Genomic DNA, 23,147 nt, shown 5'->3' with positions numbered 1-23,147 from the left:
AGCATAAAACCATATAAGTAACACTAAAAGACAGTCTGAAAGAATTAAAACATGATGTTCATACCTTCCCAGAGATCTCAATTCCAATTTCATCAAGAACTTGATTTACAATATCTTGGCTTTCTTCTTCATCATCAGAGCCATCAAAGATGTCATCAAGTGTGTCATTGACTTGGTAGAGGAAGAGTAGAACAAAGCAGTTACTGTCAGACATTTCAGTTTGATTTGTATTTTTAGAAAATACTACAATAAAATATACTGTTTTTTATATTATAAAAGTCAGATTTCAGTAAATTAAAAAACACATTTCAGGGGCTGGGGATTTAGCTCAGTGGCATAAGCGCCTGCTTTGCAAGCACATGGTCGTGAGTTCGATCCCTGGTACTGATATAAAGAAAAAAAAAAGGAAAAAAAAGAAAAAACACATTTCAAATGTCAATGAAGCATGAAGATAAATATATTTCTAAGCTAATAAATTTGGAATAATGTTTATTTCAACACAGTATCCTTTAATAAAATAAGTAGATTCTGATTTTTTCTTTTAATTTTACCTTTAGGGTAATACTCAGTGATAGAACACTCATTGAGTATACTGTGAGGCCTGAGGTTTGATCCCTAGCATGGAAAAAAAAAATCTACTTTGTAAACAAAACCTATGTATTATTCATAACTGCAAGCATCAGTTTTTTTTAATTTGATTTCAAAAATTCTATCCACTGTGCTGGTAGCTAATGGACCTAACCAAAAAAAAAAGAAGAAAAAAAGAATCAATTATCCTACTAATATTTGGGAGACAAATTACGCCTTTTGTATCTATAATCATAAGTTCATACTTCTTAAATTTATACTTAAGATACAAGTAGAATATTTTAATAAAATCAAAGTGTCACTATTTTATTAAATATGACCAAAAATAATCAACTTTGCAAGACTGTTACTGCTATAAGCATTTTTTCTTTTCTTCCCTACCTGAAGTACTTATTAAATGCCTTCTATATACTGGGAATCACATTGATACGAGTTAAAAGTTTGTTCAAAGGCTTGGCACCATATCTTATTTATCTTTGACACTGGGGCCCTAAATAACTGGCATGCAGTAAAAATACAATAGAAATAGAGATGGAGAAAAATGAAGAACTTAGTTCATTTTCAGGAGGAAAAAAAACACACTGTGGTAAATAAAATGATAAATATTTACACAAAGTCTCGGAGGAAAAAGGCTGCATTCAACTAGAAATAACATGCGACACAGTCCTGGAAGGATGCACACGTGCATACAATTTGAGCAGAGATACGGCCTTGGTGAGGCAAGAAGCATGCCTACAAGAGATTAAATTCCTCTGTTTGGTTGTTATTTAAGATACATGAGGAGAAAACGCCTAGGAGGGCAAACAGCATAAACACTGAGCCTATAACAGTGAAGTAACTGCAGAGAAAAAAGACAAGTGCCCAAATGTGGTCTCCTTGTAATCGTGTTAGTAAGTGGGAACCTGGTAAAAGACCAAATGTCTGCTATGTGAATACTCTTTATCCGTGGAATGCTCTTAGTAAGAAATATTAGTTTACGACCGCAACAGAAACAAACCTATAATCTGTGAATTTAATGAGCCAAGAGTCCCTGGTGAATGTCACATAGGTAAGGGACTGCTTGAGGAATGAAGGCACTGGAGGTATTTCAGAACCTAAATAACCCTTTAAGGTAAGATTATAAGAAGTCTCATTAGACACGTTATCTAGAAATGTGGATCAGAGATCTGACGCCCTGTGCTGCCTGTTATATCCCTGTGCACCCTTGCTTTACTTGTGCATCAGCTGTTGCTTTTATCCTTGACACTAATAAATATTGATAAACATTAATAAAAATTGGTATAAATATTGGCTGACATTAATAAAAATTGGTAATGACATCACATTTGCATAATCATGATTGGAAAATCTCATATTTGGTGAGCTCAAATACTATAAAATTTAGAAAAGGCTAAAGAGCTTATGGATTAAAAAATAAAATATCATGGAATATGGTCTCTGAAGAAATAAAGTGCTTATTGAGCTATGAATGAGAATCTCACACAACTTTGAGAAGTCTCTGTGGCTCAGTGGGCAAAATGAAAGTGCTAGACAAGAAAAACTGTCTTTGATCAATGATTTTGAGTGATTATTTTGCAGTCAGTAGAAAGTCATTAACAGAATCTGATCAGCACACTCCAGAGATAAACTTCTGGAAAAATAATTCATCTGTGTGTTACCTGGGTAACAGCAAAGGAATAAGGGGGGCAGAGTGCATGTTAGAGTTTCTAAAGGTCTGAGTGAAGAAGTGTTACAGAAAAAATGAAAGAAGGGGTAGTTGAGTACCACCACAAAGTGGAACTGGAATTATCAGAAAATACTTTTTTAAAAAGCATAATAAACGTACTTGAACACACTGGCAGAATAAAGATTTCCCAAACACCTTGTTCTGAATGTGAACAAGTTTGGAATAACATGGCACAATGCAAATTTTAACTGGAAAAAGGTATGTTCATTTGTACTTCATTTTTAATAAAAATTGGTTAGTATACTTTACTAGATTATTAGAAAAAAAGGTAACCATAAGTAGTTACTATTATTCAAAACTGATTTGAAAAGTACTAAAATACAAATTGGAACAATTACGCTAGACGTGATACATGTATGATTAAATAAACATTTTTTTTTTTAGTATTAGGGATTGAATCTAGGGCTTTCACATTCAGCTACAACAGAAGCTCTCTTTTTATGCTTTATTTTGAGACAGAGTGTCACTAAATAAGATAAACTCCAAGCTGAGTTTAAATTTGTGACCCTCCTGTCTCAGCCTCCCAGAATACTGGGACTATGGGGCTGTGTGCTAATACATCCTGCTAGTAAGCACAGAGTGATTGTTTTCATTATACCTTAATGGAAACATTAATTTTTCTAAAACTTGCTCACACTTGTGCTATCACTGGGAATCACAGAAACATGTTAGATACTGTGATCTTCATACACATGATAAGGTTGGCAGGTATTAAAAATCAACAGTATTTCAAGAGGATAGAAAAAAACAGAGTTTTCAAAATAAAGCCTTAAAGTAAAAAACTAAGGAAGTTTTGAAACTATCAAAGATGCACATACATACATAGTACTATTATATCCTAGAAGAAAAATGTACTCTGAAATAAAATAGTAGAGCAATAGTCCGCACTGTAATCCTAGCTACTTAAATACAGACTGTTTTATACAGTAAATGCTTTTAAACTGTTAGCAGATAAGCAAGCAGTTAAAATGGTGTATCTTTACATAGTTTCAAAATAAGAAACATCTTTGTGAAACAGTGACGTGAAATTTTGGCATGTAAGTAGAGATTCGATCTGGACCAGGGTGGTGTGATCACTCACTCCTTTATCACTGGTGAGACAAGTCCACGTCAAATTTGGTAGTAACGAACAAAAGGCTTACAAAGCTTAGCTAATACTCAAAATAGATTTAAGAAGTACAAGGTAATACATAAACATATTTTAAAAGATCATCACATACGTTGAAAGATTTTAAATGATCTTACAAATGGAAGAAAGATTTGATAAATTAGGGTATACAATAATGTGCTAAATTACTAAACTTACATCATTTATAGGAAAATGGATGTACCTTGAGACCATAGTGTTACATGAAATAAATCAGACACAAACTTTAATACTAAAATTATTTTTGTTCTTCTTTTTTTTTTTTATTGGTACTGGGGATCGAACTCACGACTGCCTGCTTGCAAGGCAGGTGCTTATGCCACTGAGCTAAATCCCCAGCCCGAAAATTATTTTTAAGAAAAAGAATTCAGATAAGATTTAAAGTTATGAGTATACATTCATATTACACTTTTATGTTTTTGAAAAGCAACGTTAAGATTCATGACTGTAAATTTAACTTGATCTCTTTTATAACTATGGGAAAATATAGGAAAGAAAGGTTGTATCAGAGGTTTTAAAATGGATGAATTTTAAACACCTAGCTTATTTTTAGTGTACATTTTCCTACCATAACATGCATTAGTTAATATAGAAAAGGAAAAAATCAAATATTAAATGATGTATTGAGAGAAAATGAAAAAGGAAAAGCTCCATTTATTCTACCTCTAATATGACTAGATCTTTTATAGTATGAAAGAGTCAACACAATTCTGGAACTGCCTCATTTATGTGAGGAAAAAGTATTCACAAATTGGTTTTGATATATTAAGCAATAAAGTGAGTTGAGGCCAATTAAGTCATGTAATTATAACAAAACATTTAAAGTTTTTCTCTCAATTGTATAATTGTTTATACCAGAATTTTGAGCCTTAAATATGGCTGATATAAGAATACACTGAAGTATCCCTGGGACCGATAAAAATGAAAAAGACAAAAAAAAAAAAAAAAAAGAATACACTGTTTCTAAGTTATGATAATGAATGTCTATAAGCGTGCTCTATCATTTCCTGTTTTACTATTTTGCTTTCTTCATGAATGACAAAGTCACAGAAAATGAATTCAGCTAACCTAAGATGACAATACTTTTTTATTACATCTTCTTATACTTACTCATTTCTTCAGTCATTTCCATTTTCATGTTTTCCTTCTGAAAATTCTGCATTGTTTGTAATGTCTTTTGTGGGTCCATCTTCTTGTTCACTGCCTGCATTGTCTTCAAATAATATGAAAAAAATTCATGTCAGCTATTGTAAGTTTTTATTATGGAATTATACCAGAGGGAACACATCAAATAGAGATAGTATTCTAAAAGTTACATATCCAGTTATAATAATAAAACATAAAGTGTTAAGTACTCTGGAAAAAAATACTTTCTTATATACCATCTGTTTAACATCTACATCATAAAGACGAGTTTCAAAAACTCATCTGAATAGTGTGCAAAAATTATGTGGCAAAAAACATTACCAACATAAAACTCATTGCTATTCAAATGAGAAAACTAAATTCACTTATTATGTGGAAACATGGTAATGAGTAAATTTAAATCAATTTTTAAAATTTACTAATTTTCATTAAAACGTTTATACAGTATAAACACAAAAACATTAAAGAATATATTAGCTTACATATTCTATTAGTATACTTTATATACTAAAGAATTAAAATCATTTTGTAAAAATATGTGAAAACAAGTCTCTTACATTATGTTACTTATTTCAGTAAAAGCGATGAATATGCTTTAGTATGGACAAAATTTATATTTATATGATATATAATGTGAGGAATCACACGCATGTATGTCTTTACAGTTAATTTTATAGAATAGAAAACATACTCCACAAAATCTGTGTGCACAGTGTGGCTGAAGCAAACTTCACACATGGTTTAAATCTAAATTTTTCCTAAGTCTCATGTGTTCTTTGGCAAGGTGAGAGCATCATGGGAGTGCTATCATGACCAGCAGATTAATCCGCTGATGAATTCACAAGAATGTGCTGTTAGGAGGCAGCTGGACAGGCAGGTCACTGGGAGTGTGACCTGCAAGTGACCAATCCTTTTCTCAGCTTCTCTTCTGTCTGTTTCCTAGCTATCAGCGATGTGGGTGACAGCTTTCCTCCATCATTCTCTTCCAAGCTCTTGCCTTGAAGCCAAGCCAACCATGGACAGACTGTCCCAAAACTGTGAGCCAAATTAAATCTCTCCTCTTTTAAACTGCAGGTGTCAGATATTGTTTCGTCAATAAGAAAGCTAGTGCACATCTAAATCCCCTAGTTGTCTAGTGCCTTTCCATTACTCTTAGTATTAAAAGTCACATTCCATAATCTGCCCATGAGCTACAACATCAACTAAAATGTTTAAAAGCAGTGTCATTTGACACTATTGCCCTCTTGGCACACTCATCTTTTAGTTCCTCTCCTGCCATACATTTTTTACTCTCTTAACTGGAGAGCTTCTCTCCACCTGCTTTCACCATCAGTATTTCAGATTTTAGTTTACATATTATTTCTTAAGGAAGTAGTCTAATATCACCTTTTATATATCCCATCATTATAAATGAAAATGTGCACTTGTTTTAAATTATATTGCTTTAATTATAACATATAAAAGTATGAAACACTAATGACAATAATGATGAGGGTAAGGACAGAATAGCTAATACTATGTAATCATATTTTTGTAAACATTTTACATATAATGATAATATTAAAGTTAAATGCTATTTAAAACTGATAAATCTTTGCATTCCAGGTACTACCACTTTCTTTATACTACAAAAGGAGAATGAAGGCACAGAAAGCCTAAATCTTTGTTGAGTTAACACATTTCTAAGAAACTTAATTAATATTTCAATCAGAAAGCTCGACATCAGGTATCTTTATTTAACATATCCCTTGCAGAAAATTTCAAGATGAGTAATCTCATAGCCTACGTGATCTTCAGATAGGATTTTTTTCCTCAAAACAGACACTTAGTTCTGATAGAACAAAAAAAAAAAAAAAAAAAAAAGATGAAAGTTTTGTCAGTAACTATATATTTTTTCACTGTAAAATGACTAAGGTCCATTATTCTAAAACTTTCTCTACTCTTCAGCACACATAATGTGTGTCTATATTTTTGGTACCTTGTATGTGTCTATATTTTTGGTACCTTTGGTACCTTGATGGACACATTCTCCTTTTGTGTGCTTTATAATATAAAACAAATTATAGGGAATCATCATTATTTGTGAATTTCCCATCTGTGAATTTGCCTATTTGATAAAATTTATTTGTAAACTCCAAGCAGCACTTGCTATACTTGCTTTATTTCTTCTCATTGATAATGTGAGCAAAGAAGCAAAAACTATTACTCAACATGAACATTTCAAACAAGATGAGGTCCTGGGTTTTGTATCCTGGCTTTCCGTACATGAGTATCACTGTCACACACACCTACCGTACATTTTTCTCATTTTTTTCAGTGATTTTGCTGTTTAAAATGGTCACCAAGCAAAGCATTAATGTGCTATCTAAGGTTTAAAGCAGAAGCAAACATAATGTGCCTTATGGAGAAAACTGAAGTTAGATAAGCTTTGTTCAGGCATGAAGTACACCATTGCAGGCCTTGAGACCAATGTTACTGAATCAGTTTGGTATATACAATGGTACTTCAGTTTGTGAATGTTTCCCTTTGTGAATAATTAGGTTTACAAACAGATCAGCCATATGAACTCTACACTGGGTGATGAACATGAACGTGGCCATCCTCCCTAGAATTGTGGAATGAATTAAGTTCATGAACCGAGGTACTACTGGGAGATATATATATATATATATATATATATATATTATATTATATTAGTTTCTCTAAACAGAAACACATAAAGACGAGGGTAGATGCAAACCAATTGATGAAAATGTTGTGAATTAAGCCTCAAGGAAATCTAATCCTATATTACCCACAGGAATAATGATACAAAATTTCCTATTTCACAACTTTATAGAACATAACTATTATAAATAACAATAATCTACTATAACATCACTATCATTTAGATCTGGAGCCCTGTAACTGCTTTATGTGCTTGATATTACTAGGAGGGGTGGTATCTTTAGAGGCAGGACACAGGGTGGGACCTAGAAGGATATATCTCCCTCCCAAGCTCCCCCTTTCTCTCTTACTTTCTAGCCACGATGACGTGAGCAGTTTTCCTCCCCCAGCCTCTTCCACCATGCCACTGCTGCTTTGGAACCTACCAATTATGGACTGAAACTTTTAAAACCATGAGGCAAAAATAAACCTCTCTTCCTTTAAGTTGTCCACATTAGGTATTGTGCCTTAGTGAATAGAAAGTGATTCAAATTTGGGTACTGATAGTGGGCTAACTACCAGGAATATACCTGATCCTGTAGTTCAAAAGCCTTTGAAATTGGTTTGTGGAAGGAGCTGGAAATGTCTGGAGATGCTGCCTTATGAAGCCCTAAGGTGCCCAGCTTGATGGGATATTCTGGCTCAATCACAAAAGAAAAGAATGCTGACAGTAACGGCCAGGGTCCAGAGGTGTGAGTTGGGAACAAGCACTCCATTGGCAGCTGACAAAACACCATGTATGCTGTACTCTGGCTGAAAATTCGTCTACATTTTGTTCATGTCCTGAGATTTCCGGGAGACTGCAGTTACTAAAGGAGAACTAATTACTTCAGTGGAGGAAATTTTAAGGCAGCCCAACATATAGGTGTGGCATGAGTACTGATCACTACTTTTGGCCATGCCTACTATTAGGGTCAAAACTAAAAACTGGAGCTGAATAATTTGAAAAATTTTGCTAGTGCCCAAAAAGGAGACACATGTAAATTTGGGATCTGTTAAACTAGGGCTGAAAATACCCATTGTTGCTGAAAAGATTAACATCAAAAGAAGCCATTATTTTATATCAGGACAACAAAAGGTGCCTTGAGGGCTTTTCAGGAATCAGTCCTGAAATTTTCTACAAAATATCCTTCCCAGGTTCAAAGATGCAAAAGTGAAAAGTTATTTTTCAGAAGACAACCCAGTTCATTCAGGGCCCATTAGGAGAAAGTCTCCAAGAGTTGTGTCATGCAGGCACTTAGAGGCTGTTGTAGGAATGATTCAAGAGGGCCTGTTTAGTGCTTAACCTGGGGGCAGACGCTGGTGTCATCCGTGTGATGATGATTTTATAGGCATGCAGAATGCACAAGTTGTGAGGAAGTCAGGAAGGCTTCTACCAGAATTTAGAATAATGCCTTAGGAGTCAAACATTGTGGCCCTGAGAAGGCAGTGTGTGAAGCTGTAAGAGGAAAGTCAAAAGTACAATAGAGATGTCAGACAGGTGGATTATCTACTGAGGAAGGCAAGAGGAAGTGAGTGAGGCTGGCCCAAGAAAGAGGCTGAGTGCTGCAAGCCGTCATGACACAGGGGTGAGGCTGTCTAAGCCTCTGGAAGTCACATCTTAGCACAGCTTGATCCAAGTGCTGGACACAGAGCTATAAAATATGTTTACCCCAGTAAGTTTCAATCTTACTTTGGTTCCATTGTTATCATGCTATTTGTCCCTTTTAGAAGGAGAATGCTACCCTGTGTCATTCTATATGGGCAATATTTAACTTTCTTTTTATTGTTTTTGAAACAGCACCTCAATTTGTAATGCAAGCTAACCTTTAACTCACTATGTAGGCCACAGTGACCTCAAACTCATGACAATTCTCCTGCCTCAGCCTCCTGAACACTGGGATTACAGGCATATGCCACCAGGCTCAGCATTTTTTTAAATTTTACATAGGCTCAGAGCCAAACGTTTGCCTTGAGTTTAACAGGGGACTTTGGACTTGGACTTGTCAAACTGTTAACACTTAAGACTTTGATGACTCTTACAGACAGACTGAACACCTTCTGTATGAGGTGAACATTAGTCTTCTGGGTAACAGGTGTGTAATGTTTAGATCTGAGGAGCCCCCGCAAAACTTCATGTAATGATAAGTTCATAGTTAACTTACTGTTAGGAGGTATGCATGAACAGCTTACGCCCTTCCATATTATTTTTGCCCTTAAGACTACAAACAATGGAATGCAACCTGAAACCATGAACCAAAAATAAAACTCTCCTTTAAGTTGTGGATGTCAGGTCGAGACATGACAAGAAAGTTAATAAGACATTGACTTCTCAAACAATTTTTCTACAGATTTTTTTTTCTTTTGCTTTTCATATTCATACTCACTTTTTTCTACATCAAATCCTTACTGATTCAGTTAACAGCAAAGGCTACAAAGTCTTTCTGTTCAGCACTCAAAGATCTGTGCAGTTCAACCAAGCTTAGCGCAGACTAACGTACAGCAGTTCGTTTCTCATTTAGATCTAAGCTACCCTCCCACACTGTCATGTAAAAATGGGTGGAAGTAGGGCCTTGATTTTAAGCCTCTTTTGACCAAAATATATGATAAACATCAAGGAACTCATTGTTTATTAACTGATTGAAAGGCACAGATTACTTTAAAGTCTATGATTAAAAACACTAGAGAGAGAAAGAGAGAAGAGACAATAAGTTAAACATAGGCTCCTAAAATGTTAAATGACACTTTTGAAAATATTTATGTCCTTCTGACACATACATACAAGTGAATCAATGAAGAGAAATTACTCTCAAGTAATCAGATAATTGTAATGTAATAAAATGAGAATGTGGCAATTTACATAAAAAAGTAAGCACAGTTTTAAGTCACTTTTGTAAATTTGGATGCTACATGTGAGCCTGGGAAAGTGGAAATATTCTGTATTAAACCGTATCAATAAAGAATCTAGACAATTACCAAAGCTATCCAGCATTATAACTTGTTTTACTAAAACTTAAGATTCTGTAACATACATTTACTAGAAAGTGCTTTAAATCTAATTCATTAACAGTTCATGGACAATTAAGTATCTTTCAAAATATGATAAAACCGGGAAAAAGTGCCCCGCTTACCTTTGCTGTGGTGGACATTGCTCCAGCCATCTTCATCTGAGAATTCATCACCTTGGTTTGTGTAGACATAGAAGTCACTTTTGAACTTACTGCAAAAGTTCTTGTTTTCTGTTTCCGCAGATGTACAAGCTGTTTAGCTAAAACTCTACAAGCTTCTTTATTACCAATCTTGGCCATTTTCTTAATCTCTAATTCCTAACAGAGGAAGTAAAAAAGAGGAATGAAATTATTGGGAGTCTTCAATAATGTGTTTCTCAAGAACAGATCTAATATATAAATGAAATAATATTTTGCCCTAAAAGAGAGTACTAAAGAGTCAAAGAGAAAGACTAGTTAAAGAAGGCTACTTATTCCACATGTTCACATGGAAAATGCATAACAAGTACTTTCATCCAGGATTAAAGTCTCCAATTTATGAACCAATTCTGTTCTGAGAAAACATTCATAAATAAGATTTACCTGTAATTCGACAAAGTAAGTCTTATATAGAGTACACCTGTGAATCTCTTATACTATCTCTATGAACATTCACAACTAAAATGTTCATAAGTCAGGAACTTACTGCACAAAGTACAGTACACTACTTTATATATAAGTGTACACATACAGTAATAGTACATATGTACATCCCAGAATATACTTTTTTAAAAAAATCCAAAAAGGTACAAAAAACCAACCGTCAGTGGGACAGCACAAATAAGGAGAAAGGTAGTAGAGTTAAAGCTACTAATATAATTATAGTACATTTCAAGAAATGGTCCATCTTATACCTCAATTTAAAATTAAACTGTAAGATTAGCCAAAAATACAAACCAACTATGCTGTCTCAAGAAGTCAATGTTAAACATAAAGGCAAAGCTGTATAAAAAAGTAGAAATATGCATATGTGTATATATAATAATAATATATGTATATAAATATACACACACACACACAAATCTGGAGTGGGTATAGTAATATCGGATCAAAATATTTTTGAACAAAGAATATTACCAGAAATAACACAGAGCATTTTATAATAAAGGAACCAACACAGGAAGATATAAAAATAATACTAAATGCATTTATGTACAAAAACTAAAAGCCTTTACACAACTCACAGAACTGAAAAGAGAAATAGACAAATGCACAATTAGCATGAGAAGTACAACAGACTTCTCTCTCAAGTATACTGCTATAACTGTTACAATAGTCCTCATGTATTCACAGGGGAGATGTCCGAAGATCTTCAGTGACAGTTGAAACTGCAGACGTACAACACACACAGAGATATTTATGTACATATGTTTATACACGTGCTTATATATATGTTTACAGTATTTTAGTTTTACTATACACATTCATATCTATGACAAACTGTTTCCTTTTTACTTAAAGATAAACTTTAAGGTTTCTCTCATCATATGAGTTGCCAGCTCCTTATTCCTGTGTTTTGAGTCTGTTATTAAGCAAAATAAGGATTATTTGAACATAAGGAATGAAATACTGGGTAACAGAAGAGTTAATCCAAATTGCTACTAAGTGACCAACAGGTGTGTACAATGTAGATATGCCAGAAAACAAGTTGACTCAACTTCCTGGTAGGACAGAGTTGAACAGCACGCAATTTCATCACACTACTTTAGAGTGATGTACAATTTAAAATTTACAGACTGTATATTTCTGAAGTTTCCCATTTAATATTTTCAGAACAGTTGATCATGGGTAAAAGAAACCTTGGAAAGTAAAACCATGGAGAAGAGGGAACTACTGCAGCCAAAAAACCTGTAATGAGCAGCCAGGAATTTAGCTCAGTGGCTTAAGTACCTGTCTGGCAAGTGTGAGGTCATGAGTTCAATCCGTGGTTCAAAATAAAAAAAATAAAAAAATAAAAAAATAAAAAAAATCTGTAATGATATAGAAAATTTAAAAATACTATCAACGATTTAACCTAAATTTAAAGGAATTTATCATGGCAGCAAACTAGACAATCACCAAAATCTCCATATTCTATCTCAAAAATCAGGGTTCAATACAATTAAGACTTTCCAAATTATACCAAGTATGCTCTCTAACCTCAATGCAAATAACTGGAAATTAATAATGAAAATATAAAAGGAAAATTACAAACAGAAACTTAAAAATGTTTCCATATAAGATATGGTTTTAAAAAGCCAAGAAAATGAGATAGTATTTTGAACTTAATAAAATGAAAATGCAACATATAAAATGAGCTGCTGTTAAAATAGTTCTTAGGAAATGTAGCATTGAAAACTTACATTAAAAAACAATGACTACCTCAGAAGCTTTAGTAGAAAAGCAAATTCAATACAAGGCAAACAAAAGAAGGAAATTACATAAAGAAGCAAAGAAAGTTATAAAGTAGGAAAGAAAAGTCAGTACAGAAAATGAGTGAAATAGGTTTTTTTAAGACATCAATTAAGTTGATATACCAATAGACAGATGAAGAGGGGGACAAAAAGTGGAGAAAAACCCCGTAAATCATTACATACAGAGAAGGAAAAGGGCATCACTTCCTGCATTAAAGATGATAAAAGGTTACAAAGGGAACATTATATACAAGACATCATTACATTTTAAAATTTAGTAGCAATTGACAATTAGCTTAACAACCTCAAAATAACAAAGCTCATTCAGTTTGGCAGATAACCTAATCACTATTTTTAAAAAGGTTACAGTTTTAAAATGTTTCTATAAAGAAAATTTTCACTTACAGAATGAATCCATTTAAGAAAGCATACACAAACACTCCCAAGAAAGAAGAGTAAAGGATGCTTGCCAAGCTATGTTGTAATTTAATATTACTCTAATTTTGCAATATGCCCCACAAGAAAAGGAAAATCCATTTCTTTCAAAAATACAGATACGATATTCTTTAACAAAATTTCAACACAGTGAAAATACATTTAAAAATATGTCATTATCAGGTGTGGTGGCGCATGCCGCTGGTAACCCCAGTGCTGAGGCAGAAAGATCGCTGCAAGTTTGAGGCCAGCCTGGGCTATGCAGTGTGTCTAAAGTCAGCCTGAACTGCATAGTGAGACCTTATCTCAAAAAATAAAATAAAAATTAAAAAAAAATAATAGAACAAAAATAAAAAGATCATTATCAATTCATTCCACTAAGAGATTCGTGATGATAATCTACACAATCATTTCAAAAGATGGAAAAAGTTTTACCAAACAAACATTTTAAAAATTTCTATCCTGATTAAAAAACAAACAAAACTCGAGCAATAAATAAGTTGTACAATCTGGAAAATAGCACATACAAAAAGCCTACGATTAACATACTTAATAAAAAATTACTGACTCCTCCCAATTTAGTGAAAAGATAGAGTGTCTCTTCATAGCATTCTATGCAGCACTGCAAAGGACAGTGCCAGTGAAACTGTGGCACACGTGCTGCGGTGGCCCTACAGAGCTGTCTCTGTCACACGGGAGCCAAGTCACCCCAGCATCATCCCAGCAGCACAGCAGCCTGTTACAGCGCCCTGTCAGCACACTGTTGTAAGCAGGTTTTGGGTTGCAATTTCAGCACTCGGTATCTGAAAGATTCGCCATCACTATATGGGAGGTATTAGCTAGTTAAAAAGTTAAGGAAAAATAAGCTGCAAATTACAAAGAAGCAAAGATTTACTTATTCATGATGACATGACCATACAGGAACCAATAAAATCTACTAGAAGGATAGAAGAGTGGTAAGCTTAGGAAGGTTATAGGATTTAAGATAAACATACAAAAATTTAGTGTATTTCTATATATACCAGCCAAAAAACTTGGAAATTGAATTTCTTCTTAAAATGATATTTAGGGGCTAGGAATTTAGTTCAGCAGCATAAGCACCAGCCTGGAAAGTGCAAGGTTGTGAGTTCCATCCCCAGTACTAAATTAATTAATTAATTAATTAATTTTAGAAAATAAAATGACATTTAAAATAAAAAATATTAAGTATTTAGGGTAAATATGACAAAGCAAGCATGAGACTTACACACTTATGGGAACAAGTATGTACAAAGGATGGCTAAGAAAAATCAAATAAGATCTCAGTACATGTATATATGCGTGTAAAATGTTCATATATTGGAAGACTTCTTATTGTAAAGATGAAAATTCTTCTCAAATAGTCTTCATATTCAATGAAATCTAAATCAAAATCTGACCTTTTTGGTAGAAGTTGACAGGCTTATTCTAAAGAAGCACACATAGAAATATGAAGAATCTAAAATGGCCTGAACAGTTATGAAAAACAGTATAAAATTGAATAATTAAATGTTTTTACCATTAAGATTTACTATCAAGTAATAAAAGCAGTTTGATATTAGCTTAAGAATACTCAAATACATCAATGAAATAGTGTACAGCCCAGAAAGTATACACATTGAACAACTGATTTTCCACAAAAATGAGGAGGTGTCAAAAACAAATTATGTTGTAGCAACTTAATTTCCATATGTGAAAACTGAAGCTATTTTCTGATTTCGCACAATAAAAATTCAACATAAAAAAGAAAGAGAAAGTACTACAGACTCTAAGTTAGGATAAAATTTCTGAGGGTACTAAAATTACAAGCCACAGGAAAAACTTGTGAACTTATATAAAACCTACTAATGAACTTATATAAAAACTTTAAAATTAAATTAACAAAACAAAAAACTCCCTCCTCAAAAAAAGCTTAGAAAAATGAAAGACAAAGCCAGTAACTGGGAAAGAATATTTGCAAAATATATACCAGTACTTAATAAAGCATTTATTTCCACAATATCTACAGAACTACTACAATTAAATAATAAAATGAGTTTATGAAAAATATGGGTAAAATATTTAAATACACAGTTTCACCAAGAAGGTATGTAAATGGAAAATACTTACATGAAATTAGTGATTCTGAAAAATATAATTTAAAATGACAATCTACTAACCATCCAACAAAATGACTAAAATTAAATACTAAACTCCAAGTATATAGAATGACTATAATTCTCATGCACTGCTACTGGAAAAAGGAAACACTACAAGCACTTTAAAAGCTGTTCAGCACCTGTGCATATGATTAAATAGAGACTTACCATCTGACCAAGTAATCCCACTCTTAGGAGTTATCCAAAAGAAACAAAAATGAGTTTGCACAAAAACTTCATCTGAATGTATATAGTAATTTTCTTTCCAAAATAATCAAAATAATCAAAATGTCATCTGGTCAGAAAATGGGTACATTGTGAACATGCACAGAACAGAGTAACATTCATAAATAAAAAGTAATAAATAGTGACACAAGTAACCTCAAAATAATTATGCTAAAGTTAAATAAGGAAGAGTTCATATATGATTCCTGCAAGGGTCTAAATTTATTGTGGGCTTGATCAACCATACATTAATTTTCAGAGACGGGGCTTAGAGAGAGAATTGGTGCATGCAGGCACTGACTGCACTGATTAACCCACTGGTGGGCTCCTAGCCGAATGGACCCAGCTGGAGACAGCAGGTCAGTGGGGCTGTCTCTGCTTCTTTCCTTTTCTCAGAAATAGCTTCAGGGCTGCCCAGAGGTGAGCAGGTTTCCTCCAATACTACTTCTACCACGTTTCTGACTTTGCTGGCTGACCAGGAACTGTAATTGTGAGTCAAAATAAAATTTTCTCCTTTAAGTTGTATGTACCAGGTATTTTGTCTCAGCAATGAAAAGATCACTAGCAAATTCCATTTTTATGAAATTTTAGGAAAGCAGTACTCTTGTACAGTAATAAATCAGTGTTGGACTTTCTGAAAAAAAGGGGAGATAGGGAAGGATGGTAGGAAGGATTTGAAAAGGAATAAGGAAACTTTTGGGGATGACAACTATGTTCATTACCTTTACTACAGTAGATTTCAAGTATGCATTTGTTCAATATCTGTAATTTATTGAATATCAATTATACTTTAATAATTCTACTTTTCAAGATTTGAGGCAACATATTAAAAATAGCATAAAGAATATGCAAGATGGACTAGATCAGCCTATTAAAAACAATTCATTGTCACAGACACAATGAACTTAAAGTGTGAAGTACGACAGACACTTGTGAGTTAACATAATTTTTTGTAACCCTCTCTTGGTTACCTTGACTATTTGTTTGCTATAAACTGAGAAAGTAGTCTCAAGAAATACTTCTTCCTAGACACTGATGATTTTTAAAATCAGAAATAATCTGACTATATAAACAGCAAATGTACACAGCATTCTGATAAAAGTCAACACAATGACACAAGGTAAGGAGAAAACTAAAAAGCATTAAATGCTACTTCTTAATTTAATTCACTAACCACCTGCCAGGTACCATTTTCCTATTCTGCTAATTATTTTAACTGTGATTTCCAAATTTGAAAAGTTAAACTGTAATTAATGTTCTACTTACCAGCTGTTTTTCTTGTTTCTCTAAAGCTGCTCGATCTCTGACTATAGCTCTCTGTGTGCCTCGCAACTCTCGATTCTGTTCCTTTATCACATCTAAGAGAACCAAAGAAGAAACCTAAATTTCAAATACTGAACTAAGAGACCATAACAAAAAAGAAACATTGATTTAATAGATGTTATACTTTTCTTCCACTTTAATATATGTTACATATTATAACATGGATTATAAATATGGAGAACTGAATTGACAAATCCATATAAAGAACTGAGAAAACTACAAATGTACTGCAGTTGAAGTTCAATATGTATCACAATAAATATTCTCTTGGAGAATTCATTACCATACAAAATCTCTCTCTCTCTCTCTCTCTCTCTCTCTCTCTCTCTCTCTCTCTCTCACACACACACACACACACACACAACACAACACACACACACACACACACATACATACACATACAATTCTGACTTCCTCTTACTCCAGTAATATATGAACTGTGGAAAAGAAGAAGGGTCATATATTTCTGACAAGGAATTGATACCCAGAAGATATAAGGAATCTCAAAAACTGAATAGCAAAAGTAAATAAATAAATAATAAAAATAGAGAATATAACCTAAGCAAACATCTCAAAAAGACACAGAAATGGCTAACACGTTTTAAAAAATGCTCTTCAGGGGCTGGGGTTTTAGCTCAGCGGCATAAGTGCCTGCCTTGCAAGCAGGCAGTCATGAGTTCGATCCCTGGTAGCGATAAAAAGGAAAAAGAGAAAAAAAAATGCTCTTCATCAGTAATTATCAAAGAAATACAAATTTAAAGCAGAATGAAATGTCATTTCATTCCAGTAAGAAGGGTTTTTATCAATAGAGATAACGTGAGTATGCAGAGAAAACAAAAGTGTTACATATTACTAATAGAGATGTAAATTAGTACAGCTGGGATGGAAACCAGTATGGAACTTGTACAAAAAAATTAAAAAAAGAACCAAGGTACAATCTAAGACTCTGGGTACACAGTCAAAGGAAGTAAAGAGACATCTGCATTTTCATGTTCACTGCAGCACTATATACAACAGACAAGAAAAGGAAACAATCTAATTGTCCATTAAATGATGAATAGATTTTTTTAAATGTGATAAAGCACACAATGGAATACTATTTACCCATATCAAAGAATGGGGCTCTGTTATTTGGAACAACATGGAAAGAATTAAGAGTGAAAGTGAAAGAAACCAGACACAGAAAATCAACTACCATCTGAGCTCCCTCTCGTGGAACCTAGAAATCCTCAGAGAGATTGAAATGTAAATGTAAAGGGTGACAAGAGGTGAGGAAAGATTGAGGGATACTAAATGACAGTTACATAGGCACAAGAAGCTACTGTACACTATGACGATAGATAAGAATACTATACTGCATGTTTCAAAAACATTAAAAGGTTTTCACCTAAAGAAATGTTTGAGAAGACAGATATATTTAATCTTATTTGAATGTTATCTAGTATGCAATGTATTGGAAATTATCACAGTACTTCATTATTATGTATAATTTTTATGTATCAGTCAAAATAAATTTGAAAAATATTGAAACAAGAACTTAAATACATGTATATAAACATTATACCACTATTCACAATTAAAAAAAAAAAGGCATGAACCTAGATGAATAGATAAACGATTTTTGGCATGTTAACAGAATAGAACATTACTGAGCTATCCAAATAAATGAAATGTACAACACGGATGAATCTGAATTACATTATCCAAAAGAGTCAGAAAAATCACAAATATTATGACTATATAATACTTATATGAAATGCCATATCTAGAATAGGTAAATCTATAAAAACAAAAAGCAGTCATAGCTAACACTCTTTTGTGAATGTATTAATAGTGACTGTTCACTTTAAAATGGCTGATGACATATGAATTTCTCTAAACAAAAACAAGCCAAGAAAAGAGGAAGCCAGTATCGTCATCTCTAATTATAAATATAAATTATACCTATAATATCGTATCATAGTTACAATTATTTAATAGTGTTACAGTTATATTCTTGATAATTAAATCAACTATAAGCGTTTCTGATTAAAATTAGATGCCAGAGCTTCTGTATCTTACATATTGTATAAGACATCTATGTTCCCTTTATTTACCTTTTCAATTAATTTATATTGATAATCTTTTACTGTTCATGATTTACTAAGGATGAATTCTATATGTTGCTTAAGAATAGAAGTAACAAACCATGGTGCAGAAGCAAAGGCAAATCTCCACCCCACTCTCTGAAAGTTCACTACACGAAGTAACAGAAATTTAAGACAAAAGGCATACAGAAGTATTCCTGTGCAAAACTTGGTAAAAATCACAGCATATGGAAAAAATAAAAGTTTAATTATCTTCCAGCTCTTAATTACTTAGAAATAGTTTATTATGTGAATATGCAAACACTAGTTTTAAGGGGGAAATGTACTATAGATGGTTTGTCACATTTATTATGTAGAGAATCCTTTAAAAATATCTATTAACACTTCATAGATACCAATGTTTCATGAAGCATTGGTTATGATTCTAACATAAAACAAAATGATGCATTAGTTTGATAGTGTTAAATAAATACTATTGGAGGTCATTGTTTTGGATTAGATGTCTGATCGAGGGCCCAAAAAGTCCAGACTAGAATTCAAAAATGCAATCATTTATACTAATATTCATCTGATATTGTAACAAATCAAGAAGACAATTACCAAATTTTGTAAACAAGCCAATTTCTATAAAACCAATTCTCTCAGTTTTAAAACTTTTGCAGAACAAGTAACCTGGCATAATGACACTGAGAGTAGACCTCAGTATCATTCACATGATGCAAGAGTCGGGGGTCCAGGAAGCTATGAAGCTTACTTCAAAGGAAAGTCTTCAAGGCAAGGAAAGAATCTCCGGAGAAGGTTGTATGTAAAGCTGTGAGAATGAAACCACGGGTGTACTGAGGACCTCAAAAAGTTGGAGATGCCAGGAATATAGAATGACTATCAAGAAATGCTGCAGGCCAGGAGTGGTGCCACCCCATAAGAAAGGCATGGGAGCTGCAGCCAGCTAATCCAAGCCATCATACCTCTCAAATACCAGAGGAGGAGCTACAGAATTTAACATTTGCCCTGCTGAGGTTTGGTCTTACTTTAATCCCATTTCTTTCTGTCTCATAGTCCTCCTTTTGGAATAGGAATGTTTACTCTCTGCTATTGTATCCTGGGATTATTTTACTTTAAAAAAATTTTTACAAAGATTCACAGATAAGACTTTACCTTAAATCTCAGAAGATACTTTTAGTTTGGCTGTCCAAAAATTCTAAAACTTGTGAGACTTTGAGGAAGGGGATATTGCATTTCTATTGTTCACAAGATAGTTTCATCATGCTAGGTAGAATTATTAACTTGTTATTTGTTTATCTGAATAGTATAGTTTAAGGAAATACGTTTGGGTATCAAGTTGCCCAAGGGATTAGCAAAGCACATTTCTGGGTATGTATAGAGGTATGACCTTTTGACACTGTCTATGTTCCCTAGTCCCTTCCTATCTGGCACCTTTACTCAGTCAGCTCAGCTTCCTGGCAACTATGAATTAAGCAGTTTCATCACATCACATTCTCCTTCTCCTTCCATGATGTTTCTGTCTTACAGCCAAGTGACAGATTGATTCCCCTATAATCATGAGAAAAATTAAAACATTTCTTTCTTCAAACCGTGGAGTTGTGGGTGCCTCCTATAGTGGCCCTGCAGTAAAAAGCTAATATGAAAGGCAAGTATGATTAAAAAAAATATTTTTCTCATGAGTTTCTGTCACAAAGGATCTAAAGTTCTTGGGAATATCCTAAATGACAGGAATTAGTTTTTTTTTTTTTTGGGGGGGGGGCTAAATATATTTTAATGGAAAACAAAATACAAAATAACTCTTTCCAGAAAATGGAATTATTTAATATTTTCCCCATACATTAGAACTTGCTTCATCTTCAGGGCACAGCTTGACATGTGCATGCACATTCAGCATTTACCTCGTGATGCGCTCACTTTAGGAGCAAGAGCTGCTTACAGGTCACTCCAAAATCAGACACTAATTCTACCTTGTGACTTACTCCAAATTATTCTTTATCGTAATGGTTTGATTTTGTTTTGTTTCATTTCGTTTTGTTTTTGGTGGTGGATTGAGCCCATGGCCTTGTACACGGTAGGCAAATGTGCTACCACTAAGCTGTACCCCATCCTACCACAATCATTCTTTTCAGGGAAGAGAATTATAGACAGAAAGAATCTTTTTTGACAGGAATGACTTTTATTCATTCAGAACAAGTTCCTTTCCACCAATCTGAGTATACGTTAATATGGGAATAGGGGGTCCATAATATAAAGAAAGAGTTAAGTATCAAAAAGACCAAACATTTAACTAAAGTCTCACCTTGTCTGTGTACCTCTGGGGAATGAAAATTTTGAAGACTGAGTTATAAATCTCTTAACCAAAGAGATTCAGAACTTCACAACTGGTAAAAACATGCATTAGGAAGGTGATATCCAAAGAGGGCATTTGGCTGTTCTTGTGTGATATAATACAACAGAAACAGTAAATGAATCACTTTCCTAAATTGTAAGAGTTATTCTGGCAAATCATCAGCCCTGACATGTACGTTTACCAATACCTGAAGTGTAGGTGGCAAAATGGGACTTCTAAGTGACATCTGAAGTGGGACAGTCCCATGAGAGAAAGGGCAAACCTTAGAATCTTGGACAGTGTCAGAATTAAAATGTATTGCTGGATACTCAGTTGCAGTTCAAGAGTCAGAGAGTACAGAGTAGAAGTGTTACCAAAACAAATGTATCATGACAAAACTGAACAGGAAATCTAATCATAATAGGTTTCATTCTACTTTTCAATTTTATTTAACTATGTATATATTCACTGTTAAAGCAAATAAAGAAAATTAACTACTGTATATTCTCCAGCCTCATAGCTGTTAATAAGACTTATTAATATTTAAACAGTTCCAAGCTATAAACTCAAAGAACCTAATGTTACATACTAAAACATAATGACAACACTTTAAAACATATTATGCTAAGTAGGAAAAGACAGTAAAACATCTTTTTATATGAAACAACAGCAATAGCCTATAAAACAAATTATTCTTTAATTTTTTAAAGCAATCGTTATGTTAAACTCACATATAATGACTTGTTTGCTAATAATTCAGACTGAGTAATATCAATAAAGATGAGACATTTTTAATATTTTTAAGCACAGGTTTATTTTCCAGTAGATTTATTTCTCACTAGACTTCACTTAATCCTAAGAATACATCCCAAGAATCTTCAACAGTAAGAAACACACATGAAAAGAAAAACTCTGAAATGCCAAGAACCAGAAGATGAAGGGGAAAAGAAATGAGAGCGTTTAATGAACAACAAAATAATAAAAGACTGCTTCATATTCTTGAATGTTAAAACCTTAACTTAAATCTCATTCCTACTTCCTAGTCAACAATGTACCCTGCTTACAAGCCTAACCTAAAATAACAATTACTTCTTATGGAACCTCTCCCTATCCCAAAGCCTTTCTTGAGTCACATTATCCCACCCCTCTTACCTAAAGCCAATGTGAAATGACTATGTTTTTGTTGCCTATAATTTCATTATAAAGATACTCCTACCTCTAGCCAGTGACCACTCCCAATTGCTCTCTAGCCTAGCTGCTGGAAGATGCAGAAACCTGTCCCATGACCTGGTCTTTCCCTAGCTAGCATATATATCATATATATAAAGCATATGTATATATAAAGGCTCAAAAACCACTTTATTTCAGAGATTCCTTGATGTCAAGAGTTCTGATTTAACAATAAATGTTTGTCTATATTCCTATTTTAGTTCACAATAAATACTATTGTTCAGTAGTAATTTAAGTGAGCACAAACATATATATTGAAATGTAAAAAGATTTGACTAACAGACATATTTAACATGTTCCTTTGAAATATATAATAAAATCTATTCACTATCAAGAAAAATGACTGATAACTTGACAGCAAAATCTAAGCTATGACAGATATTTTTCCACAGTGGAAATATTGATCATTGATATAATCTTCTAATTCCTTTATAATTTTCTGCTTATAATAGGCACTACTGCTTTGCAAACTGTCCTTTGCAAGGTTCCATCCCTCCCTTTGTGCAGTTACTTCTCCTGCCCATGCCCCTTGCAAGGACTGAATCTTCTCCCTTTTTGCCTGGCATCCTAAATTCTGTAGAGAAACCACAACTATACAATCAGAATGCTAACTGATAAATACGCTTT

The 23,147-nt window shown here is 33.3% G+C and overlaps 1 protein-coding gene across 1 annotated transcript in view; it reads right to left on the bottom strand.

Annotated features, from left to right (window-relative positions):
- The window catches only part of Chmp2b (charged multivesicular body protein 2B), a 33,652-nt gene that overhangs the window by 1,861 nt on the left and 8,644 nt on the right, over positions 1-23,147 (bottom strand). Inside the window, exons 2-5 of the mRNA XM_003469323.5 lie at positions 16,815-16,906; positions 10,424-10,618; positions 4,572-4,674; positions 65-171 (exon numbers count right to left, since the gene is read on the bottom strand). Coding sequence (XP_003469371.2) covers positions 65-171; positions 4,572-4,674; positions 10,424-10,618; positions 16,815-16,906 — 497 coding nt within the window. The remainder of the gene's footprint in view (positions 1-64; positions 172-4,571; positions 4,675-10,423; positions 10,619-16,814; positions 16,907-23,147) is intronic.

The sequence above is a fragment of the Cavia porcellus genome, unplaced genomic scaffold, assembly GCF_034190915.1.
Source record: "Cavia porcellus strain 051 isolate PalLab524CR breed Dunkin Hartley unplaced genomic scaffold, mCavPor4.1 scaffold_15, whole genome shotgun sequence".
NCBI classification, from domain to species: domain Eukaryota; kingdom Metazoa; phylum Chordata; class Mammalia; order Rodentia; family Caviidae; genus Cavia; species Cavia porcellus.
This window is presented reverse-complemented; position numbering and strand designations above follow the sequence as displayed.